At 35.6% G+C, this 9,968-nt stretch overlaps 2 protein-coding genes across 6 annotated transcripts; one reads left to right on the top strand and one right to left on the bottom strand.

Moving 5' to 3' along the window:
* Positions 1–127: 127 nt before the first annotated feature.
* Positions 128–5,862, bottom strand: LOC109105491 (signal recognition particle 54 kDa protein). Of its 5 annotated transcripts, none has more exons than XM_042743228.1 (17): positions 5,766–5,862; positions 5,267–5,383; positions 3,957–4,080; positions 3,776–3,867; positions 3,596–3,680; positions 3,317–3,421; positions 2,879–2,945; positions 2,737–2,794; positions 2,481–2,631; positions 2,236–2,384; positions 2,057–2,157; positions 1,374–1,460; positions 1,180–1,253; positions 968–1,076; positions 675–845; positions 497–592; positions 128–263 (listed from the first exon to the last, which is right to left on the bottom strand). In XM_042743228.1, exons 3-17 carry the CDS (start codon positions 4,032–4,034, stop codon positions 172–174), a joined length of 1,515 nt encoding a protein of 504 aa, XP_042599162.1. In that variant the 5' UTR covers positions 4,035–4,080; positions 5,267–5,383; positions 5,766–5,862; the 3' UTR covers positions 128–171. The 5 variants fall into 5 exon arrangements, with proteins under 5 accessions (XP_042599162.1, XP_042599161.1, XP_042599158.1 ...); XM_042743227.1 differs by having other exon boundaries at positions 3,957–4,071; XM_042743224.1 differs by having other exon boundaries at positions 3,957–4,058.
* A 68-nt stretch (positions 5,863–5,930) lies between these two features.
* Positions 5,931–9,471, top strand: LOC109105119. The gene is made up of 8 exons (XM_019118464.2): positions 5,931–6,434; positions 6,612–6,733; positions 6,817–6,955; positions 7,046–7,167; positions 8,133–8,243; positions 8,331–8,437; positions 8,576–8,675; positions 8,800–9,471. The coding sequence occupies exons 1-8, from the start codon at positions 6,338–6,340 to the stop codon at positions 8,920–8,922; spliced, it is 921 nt and encodes a 306-aa protein (XP_018974009.2). The 5' UTR covers positions 5,931–6,337; the 3' UTR covers positions 8,923–9,471.
* The last annotated feature ends 497 nt before the right edge of the window (positions 9,472–9,968 follow it).

The following is a 9,968-nucleotide window of genomic DNA, read 5'->3' as shown; positions in this document are numbered from 1 at the left end:
CAGTCCTTCTCCAGAAACACTGGGCTTACATGTAAAACACCATTTAAATAATTAAATTACTACACCAAAAAAAAAAATAAATTACCATCCTAAAACCATCAAACCATCTTCTCCCGCCCAGGTTTTGTTTGCTAAAACCATCTGATTCTTTTGCATCCTCCGTTTACAGGATCACATGTTGTTAAATCCCATCATGCCTTTCATGTTGCCAGCAGCTCCCTGCTGAAACTGCCTCATCATAGACTGCAGTCCAGCCATCCCACCTTTAAAAAACACAGATAAATGTCTTTAAGTAAAGATTTTACAACCATCTTCTATATTCAGAGATCCTCACAGTGACGTGGCATTTAAAAATGCAACTTTGGTAATTTCAAATAGGTTCTTGCATGCAATAACTGCCCCATGTTTAGTAAAGATCAATCAAATCAAAATCAAATACTGCTGCCCATGGTCTAGTAAAAACTAAAGAATGTTAAAGTGAAAAGGGAGCTCATACCCATGTGGTGAAGCACTCTTGGATCCATCATTTTAGCCATCTGCTGGTTCAGTTTCGCCATCTGTGATGGGTTGACGTTCTTGGACATGTCCCCTCCTTTAAAACAATGATACCTGAGTCACTGATTTTAAATGCATCAGGAACACAATTTGAATGTGTCAAGTTCAGATCACTCCACCTTTAAATAAGCCTTTAATGCCTCCCATCTTTTTGACCATCTGGGCGAACTTTGTGTACTGTGTGAGTAACTCTTGCACATCCCTGGTAGCCACTCCAGACCCCCGAGCCACTCGCTGGATGCGGTTAGGCTGTTTACTGAAGAGCTTGGCACCATCTTTGTTGTCAAGTTCTGAGATGGAAAACCACAGTGTGTTAACCAAACCGGTATAGTTCAGAACTATCAATTTAGAGAAGTCAGGGTATTATTCCACTTTTAGACAGTGCTAAAAGGAGAAGAAAAAAAGCACATACCCTGGTCATTCATACTATCCATTATTGTCATGAGTTTCTTTAGTCTGGCCATAGACTCCTGCTCATTTCCTTTGCTCATGAAATCTGTTCCAAAGCCTGGGATCATTCCCTGAACACATACAAAAAAAAAAAAAAAAAACACAAATTGTAAGAAAAGAACTAGTCAGTGGATTATCGTTATTAGATATCCTTTGAGTAAAGGTTGGCGTTACCATGATCTGACCAAAAGGTCCCATCTTCATGATGTTCTGAAACTGTTCATACATGTCCCTGAGTGTAAACTGACCTAATAGAGAGAGAAATGTCACATCTGTTGGTGAAAAGGCACTGGAAAAGATCTTAATGTAGTGTAAAAACACTGAATACACAAAAATACACATTCTTGTAAAAATAAGGTTCTAGTTACCATGTTTGAGCTTGTCAATAAGCTCCTCGTTGTCATCAAGCTTAAGTTCATTCACTTTGTCAATCAGTCCCTCAATATCTCCCATACCTAGAGAAAAAAGAAGAAGAATTGCCACATAAATATCAAAGTTCCAACATCCAATGAACAATCAGGAAACTGTATTGAAAATGTATTCACCAACGGGCCGTGGAAGATTTTCAGTGTGTTTCTTAATTGGAACAGATTTGGAGAAATTTATCATTACATCACTTGCTCACAAATTGATCCTCTGCATTGAATGGGTGCCGTCAGAATGAAAGTCCAAACAGCTGATAAAAATATCACGATAATCTCACACCACTCCAATCCATCAGTTAACGACTTGTGGTTTAAAGTTAAAATGCCTTGATGGATTTAGTTCTTACAAACATGCATCTTTTCCCTTTACAAGATGTTGGACTGGAGTTGTGTGGATTATTGTGATGTTTTTATCAGCTGTTTGGACTCTCATTCTGACAGCACCCATTCACTGCAGAGGATCCATTGTTTAGAAAGTGATGTAATGCTAAATTTCTCCAAATCTGTTCTGATCAGAAAACAAAAGAATCTACATCTTGGCCTGAGGATAATGATATTTTAAGCAAAGTTTCATTCTTTGGTGAACTATTCCTTTAACTAAAGAGCTTTAACTATTCAAACCTTACCGAGCAGTTTGCTTATGAAGGGTTGAGTCTTGAAAGACTCGAAGTCGTCGATGTGCTCGCCTGTGCCAATAAAAATGATGGGACTCTTTGTGGCCGCCACACTGTAAACATAAATTATGTCAACTCCTGCATTTATTTACTCAAGTGCTGAAAGTAAAATGCATAAAGCGTGTACTTACGCACTGAGTGCACCACCACCCTTGGCATGGCCGTCCAGTTTTGTGACAATAACAGAAGCCACATCTACCTTGTCTTTAAAGGCCTTAGCCTGAGCCTCACAAGCCTGACCAATGGAGGCGTCCATCACGTACACTATGTTGTCAGGTTGCTGCGGGACAGACAATAACGGCCATGAAGCAACTATATCTTCTTTTCTCTATTGCTTCTTGATATTTTATAATAACAGAGGAAGTCTCACACTTACCACAGCATTTGACACCTGAAGCATTTCTTCAAAAAGTGAGTCTTCCTGTTTGTGTCTACCACTAGTGTCCACAATGATTATTTCAAAGTTTTCAGTCTTGAATTTTTCCACACCCTCTGAAGCTATGATCACTGGATCCATTTCTGTGTAACTGTTAATTCCAACAAACATGAATCGATGATTAGGTTTGGAGAGCAGATGAAATAAAATAGTAGCAGTGTGGCATGTTTAAAAAAAAAATAAAGGTTTTTATTACCTCCCATAAAAGGGTATTCTGGCTTTTGTTGCATTTTGCTTGAGTTGGTCAAAGGCACCTTAAAACAAACAAAACAAATTATTTTTTTTCCAGAAGCATTAGAAGTAGTATTACTTTTCTGTGTAAAGATAGTCAACGATACCTGCTCTGAATGTGTCGGCACAAATCAAACACGTCTTCCATCCTTTTCTTTGGTAGTAGTATGCCAACTAACAAAAAGAAAAAAAGTCAACTTTTTCTAGCACAACACATGGCAGTAGACAAAAACAAACAGTTTCTTCAGGAAACAACAGTGAGACATACAATAGCCACAAGGTCTAAAAGACAACAGTAAATATGGACAATAAATACAGACAATAGTAACTAGGTACACAGAGTAAAAACAACTGATGCAAGAAATAAATACACAAAGTGTAGCAGCAATGAGATATGACTAATCGTGAGTGAAAAAATACATGCAAGTATTACTAAATTCAACTTTGTTTTTTTTTTCCTCCAAAATGTCTTGCTTTTATGATTAGCTGTTTAAAAACAGGTCTATAATCTAAAATCTCAGTGCAAATGTCAAAGAACTGCTCACCTTAGAACATGTTGTGGTTTTCCCACTGCCCTGCAGACCCACAAACATAATAACATTGTTCTTTCCCTTCGTGGGAGTCCAGGCTTTCACTCCAGGATCCACCAGCTGCAATAAAAAACACTCAATTTAGTGTCAATTCCATTTGGTTTAAGGTAGTGTCTCTACTTCATGATGAAACAGAGTATCTCCTGAGCTACAGGGTGTAAGCAAGTGCAGGACTCCCTGATGAACAATGTGAAAACCAATATTTATCAGACAAAACAGCAAACCATCATTTACCTTGACAAGTTCCTTGAAAACAGCATGCTGGATCATTCTTCTCTTGTTTAGGCCAGAAGCCATTTCCTCCAGATCAATGGCTGCCCTGAGATTACAAAGTGGTTATAGAGCAAACATGCATTTTATAATTGGTAATTTACTATATACAATGGAAAAAAAAAACAACCTCTTGTTACTTACTTGACATTTTCTCTAAGCTGCTTTACCAACTTGATATTCACATCAGCCTCCAGCAGGGCAGCACAGACCTCCTTTAGCATAGCATTTAATACCTAAGACAGATTGGAAATAAATTAACATTTTATATTGGGCCACAATGCTTAACAAGCCTCATTTTAAGATTGTATCTTATTCACTGTACCTCCTCGTTGATGATGGTGGCATTGCTGAGAGACCTCAAAGCTGAGGTTATCTTCCTCCCCAGATCAGCTAAAACCATTTTTGCGGTTTAAGAGCTGCCAACCTGCAACAGAGGACTATGGTTCCTTCAGGTAATCGCGATTAATATATATAATACGATTCAAAATAAAAGTTTATGTTCACATACTGTATGTGTGTGTACTGTGTATATATATATATATATATATATATATATATATATATATACATATATATATATATATATATATATATATATATATATATATATATATATACATACACACACACACACACGCATGCATATATAAAGGAAAAATATAAGTATATATAATCTAATGTATGTAAATATATATAAGTTTATATTTATATATAAATTATATACAAGTGTTTACATACAAATACATTTTTTGTAATATATACATATATGTGTGTGTATATTTATATATACATATTAAATATACACATATAGTATGTAAACATAAACTTATTTTGAATCGATTAATCACGATTAATCGTTTCGCAGCCCTAATATTAACCTTTCTATTACAGTTCAGGGTAAGTCATGCAGCTCTATTCTGGAGTAAATGTAATTTTTCTGGACTAACTGTAAGTCTTTACTTGATGTACTATACCACACCACTGGACAGTATTCTAAATAAATAAGTTGTTTGCACAATTTGAGAGATGCAATACTGTGGTAAAAATTTTGCACACCTCTTAATAACTGATAGACCTCTTCCCACAAATATTACCATATTTTCTATCTGTTTTAACTACTTCAGCCTTCTGTCAAGCATAACTCTCCAAGAAGTCAGATTTCCTCTACCTGTTCAATAGGCACACTCTTTACAAACAGATTTAACTGTGTTTTGAGTTTAATTTGAGAATTTGATCCAAACACAATGCTTTTGGTTTCTGACAAATTTAGAACCATCTTATATTAACATACCCACATTAACATTGTTATTTGTTATTCCTCATCCAAATCAACAGACAATTTTTCAATTGATGTTGCTGGTAGATATAATGTTGTATCATCTGCGTACATAACTATCCTTGCTCACTTTAAAACCAGAGGAAGATCATTGGCAAAAAAGAAAGAAAATAACAATGGTCCTAAACAACTTCCTTGAGGCACACCACATTGCAACTCTTTCACTTTTGAATAACTTCCATTATAAAATACACATTGTCTCATATTAGTCTGATAACTTTTAAACCAATGTACAGTCTGACGAGTAAATTCATAACACAACAAAAATGTGACTGATGTAATGTTGACAGACTTACTTCTTAGGCGAATGAGACTTTCCAATGTGGTGGGGTTTCCCCCCAAAACAATCCTCCTGTCACTGCTCACTCTGAACCTCGAGACTTCAGTGAAACCAAGGCAATTATGTATTCAACCTTAATAAACAAACACAAATTTAATGTTGTCGATGTTATTAACAGCCGTGTCACGTACAGTCTGGATGAATCTTGATCATTTTAAGACATGGATCGTTACCATATCAAAACATAAATATTGGAACAACCATGAGTAATTTAAACTAGTATAAAATCATCACAGATTTATAATATACATGTGTATGTTTTCTAAGACTGACTCCATTACAGCTCTATGCTGAAATAAGGCCAGGCAGCCGTTGTAAACCGCTTTAACGTAGTCGATTTAAGACAGGATGTAAATCATGTTTAAGTCAAAACAACGTCAAATTAAGATGTTCAGTATCCAAATTATTAATATAAAGAGATACGCATCGATTAAACATTACTTAGCTAAACTCACCGCAGCTGTTTTTCAGCGAGTGGAACAGCGACTACAAACGTCAGCTAACCCCCAACTTCCCGTGACGTAACATTACTTCCGTGTAAAATAAGAGTTGGCTTGTTGTGATGAAAAATATTTTATGTAGTTTAGATTCGTTTTTACTCAGTGTTCATTTAACTTACGTAAAATCCATATCGGTCTGTGTATATAAATTAGAATATACTTTGATCCTATCACTATTTAATTTTTTTTTATTTATTTATTTTTGTTACATCAGAGATGCTGGTCATGGAGCAAAATCTTAAGGTGGCACAGCAGTATATAGAACTGATTTTCACTGATTTGCAACTGAATGGTTGCATTTTTTACTTTAAGGATCATTAAACTCTAAATGATACGAGTGAAGTTACACATAGAAATGTTTGTTTTTACGACCTGGAACAGTTAATCAGAGTGAGAAAATTTACAGTTCCACCTTAAATTATAACACGCTTCCCACTACCGCGTACAGCAGACCCATGTGTTGCTCAGTAGTATGTTTGGAATCTAGATTGTGTTTGGCGTAAGATAAGTATCAAGCGCTTGAATCAATGAATTTTAACGATGCAAAGAATGAAATTCTGCAGGTGTTGTCCAAGACGGAGAGACAACATCTCCCAAAGCTGTTAGAATGGTTGAAAACATCCGGTAAATTCACAACTGGAAACTTTTGTTATTGTTTTGTCAGGTTAGATTGTGTGCAAGATGTGAGCATTTGCTTTGTGTTTTCTCCATTTTATTTTGTATCTAATTTTAGACAATATTAAGCACTTTGACTTGGACATGGACATAAATCGTTTTAAAAAAATGTATCTACATTTTCAGATGATCTGGATGATTTCCTGGTGGATAACCAAAGTGTTATTCTTCAAAGTATTGCAGAAGACCTAAGGGTCTGCCTTCCACTGGAGGCTATGGCTCCCTCAGAGACTATGGCTATTCAGAAGGTCTGTGTGTTATATTGTTTTAGTATTTTACACTGGCATTCACAACTGCGTTGTTAGATCCTAAAGGATATTTTAATGTTTAGACTCAACAGAAACCTCATCCCACTGTGCATGTGGATGCATTCTTATATGATGAGGAAGCTGTGGATTCATTGTGTGAGGAGGGAAAAATGAGTCGCAACTACTGCCTCAACTGTGGATCACACAGAACAGCACCGCTGGGTTAGTGTTTGCATGGATACTGGGCTATGTATTTCATAAATTCATGCTATAATAAAGCAACATCATAATATGCAATTTATAATTTTTCAGAGTTCATTTCACATTCATTCTCAATCCCGGAGCTCCAGTTCCTATTCCACGACGTTCTTCCAGACCTCTCAGGAAAGCTGGTGGTGGATGTGGGATCTAGACTTGGAGCTGTGCTATTTGGGGTAAATTGCTGATGGTTTGTTTAACTAATCGCAACTAAACTGATTATTGATTGTAAATTACCTGACGTTTACAGAAACAATCCCCCTGGGGCAAATGGGGTTAAAGGAATAGTTCACCCAAAAATTAAAATATGCTAAAAAATTTACTCACCCTCAGGCCACCCAAGATGTAGATGATACAGGAACAGATACAGGTAAATTTAGCATCATATCACTTACTCACAAACAGATCCTCTGCAGTGAATGGGTGCCATCAGCATGAGTGTCCAAACAGCTGATTACAAACATCACAATAATCCACATGACTAAAGCTGCATGTTTTGTAATAAACAAATTCAAATACAAGTCCTTTATCCATAATATCGCTTAATGCAGTGAAAAACACTGTTTACAAGTGAAGACAGTCCAAAACAGTTATAAACTAATATGTCAGTGGATTTTGATGTGAGGGGACAACAGGAGATTTTTTTTCACTGGAGAAAGCATTATTATGGATTGTGGACTTATACTTTTGGCAAGAATCGACAGCTTAAAGTTAAAAAATCTTAACAATGAACTTGTTTCTTTCAAACATGCAGCTTTTCACTTCACAAGATGTTCATTGACAGACTGGAATTGTTTGGATTACTTGGGAATTGTGATGTTTTTATCAGGTGTTTGGACTCTCATTCTGACGGCATCCATTCACTACAGAGGATCCACTGGTGAGTAAGTAATGTAATACTAAATTTACATCCAAATCTGTTCTCATGAAGAAGTAAATTTGAAGCAATTTTTTATTTTTGGGAGAATTGTTCCTTTAAGTTCCTTGCCCGGCTGGATAGAAACCTGTAACCTTTTTCTTACCAGTCCAGATCTGTAGCCAATAGACTACACCAGCTTTTGTTTATTTTTTTTAAAACATGGTCTGATGATACATCTACATTATTGCCTCAGAATCAGATAGATCATTTTTCTCTTCTCAGGGCTACCTGTATAGTGCGTCATCTCAGCTTGTGGGGGTTGAAATAAGTTCAGAGTTTGTCAAGCTTCAAACAATGGTTGTAGAGAAATATGGCTTCAGTGACAGAATTCAGGTAATCAACCAAACCATTTTTTTGTCCAATGGTAATTGTTTTGTCTGGATAGTATATTTACAAAGATGTTTAATGTGCCCTGCATAGGTGATTCATGCAGATATCCGCTCTCAGTCTGCCTTAGTGCAAAATACAGATGTTCTGATCTTGAACAACGTGTTTGAATACTTTATGGAACCAAGTGATCAAATGCAGTAAGTGCCTGCACTCAAGAGAGCTGTGAACAAATGCATAAATAAAGGTTTTCTTTATAATAAACATATTATAAATATTTCTTGTGTCTTAAATTGTTTAAACTAAAATTACCCATTTTTTCTATTCTTTTTTTTCAGAGCTTGGCTATTTATTAGTCAACATTTCAGAAAGAAAGGTGCACTGTTAGTAACTGTACCCAGCATTCAAGAGACACTTTCTTTACTTCAGGATGCTGTTGTAAGAAATTCCTATCTCTGTTATTTCTGAATTTGTCTCTAAATTGTGATTGGCAGTGTAATTCAATACATTTTTATCAAGAGTTCATAAAATAAATCTTTTGTTTACATTTTTTTTTTTCCAGTTCCTAGAGACATTAGCGCTCAGCCAGTGGATAGAGGAAGCACCACTTGATTACACTGTTTATCTAAAAAATGACACAGTTCCAGATTCTCTCAAGCAAATCCATCTTTATAGAGTACTTTGACCCTCAGAGGAGTCTCTTCTGATACTGTGGAACCAATGAATACGATTAGCCTCAATGAGGCCTTTAACAGGACAAATGATGCAAATAGATTTGATTAAACATACAGCATCCTCTTATGATGAATGTTCACTTGTCAGTTTTTAAAGTTGAGTTTGATTATAAACACATTTATACTTAAAATTGTCTGTTTATATAACTAGCCATACATTTCATAGAATCACTTTATGTAATGTTATGTTTGCATTGCTGTATTAAGCAGTCCTTATTAATTAATTTGTTTTCCTGTAAGTGACCTCTTCTTTGGTTTTGTAATTTGTTCAAATTCATTTCTGTCTCCAACTCTTTCGGTTGAAACAGGAAGTAGGGGAGGGATCATTGCATGTTTTTTTTTTCTTTTACAGGCAGAGGTAGTGCACTGGAGACAATTTACGTCATCTTTGATGTTATTTTGTCTTGTGTTACAGACAAACTCAGTAAAGTCACTGAGTGATGACTTTAGTTGAGAAGTGGAATTTGTTTGTAAACCCATTATAGCTATTAAAATATATTTAACAAAAAATTATATGGCACAATCTTTTACTAACTGTGATGACTGTATTGTATATTTTTGGTTGTTTGTATATTATACTCTAATGAGTACACTATAGATCATATAACTCAAAACTAACACACATGGATGTAAAGCCACTAAAGTACAATTTTAATTATTATTGAAAAAAATATGCAATTTTAGTTTCCTTCTATACATGTACTTTGAAGAGCACATTTGGACACAAAAATGCTTCTAATCATCTGAGAAAGTAGGCTTTGTGGTTGGGAAATTTGTTACAGTGATGTCGCTACAATTATCTGTCTTCTTTTCCAACCACAGAATAGCTGCCATCAAGTCGTATCAACGCCTATTCAAATATATATTAGCCTAAAATAATGTCATTGAAAATACATGAAGCTTCCGTGGAAAAACTAAAACCCATTTCTAGTTTCGACCCCCACTATTGGCTACGGAGGCGTGATTGGCGTTCATATCGCCCAATGGAATGACAGAA

The sequence above is a fragment of the Cyprinus carpio genome, chromosome B17, assembly GCF_018340385.1.
Source record: "Cyprinus carpio isolate SPL01 chromosome B17, ASM1834038v1, whole genome shotgun sequence".
Taxonomy (NCBI): Eukaryota; Metazoa; Chordata; class Actinopteri; order Cypriniformes; family Cyprinidae; genus Cyprinus; species Cyprinus carpio.
The sequence above is the reverse complement of the archived record's forward strand: the minus strand, read 5'-3'. Positions and strand labels throughout refer to the sequence as shown.

Bases quoted from the DNA above. Each gene is read 5' to 3' on its own strand.
- LOC109105491 (XM_042743228.1), bottom strand. From the start codon at position 4,034: ATGGTTTTAGCTGATCTGGGGAGGAAGATAACCTCAGCTTTGAGGTCT. The intron at 3,868-3,956 runs GTACAGTGAATA...AATCTGTCTTAG, and splicing joins CCACCATCATCAACGAGGAG to GTATTAAATGCTATGCTAAA. The intron at 1,077-1,179 runs GTAACGCCAACC...GTATGTGTTCAG, and splicing joins GACCTTTTGGTCAGATCATG to GGAATGATCCCAGGCTTTGG.
- LOC109105119 (XM_019118464.2), top strand. From the start codon at position 6,338: ATGAATTTTAACGATGCAAAGAATGAAATTCTGCAGGTGTTGTCCAAG. The intron at 6,435-6,611 runs GTAAATTCACAA...CTACATTTTCAG, and splicing joins AGAATGGTTGAAAACATCCG to ATGATCTGGATGATTTCCTG. The intron at 7,168-8,132 runs GTAAATTGCTGA...TTCTCTTCTCAG, and splicing joins TTGGAGCTGTGCTATTTGGG to GGCTACCTGTATAGTGCGTC.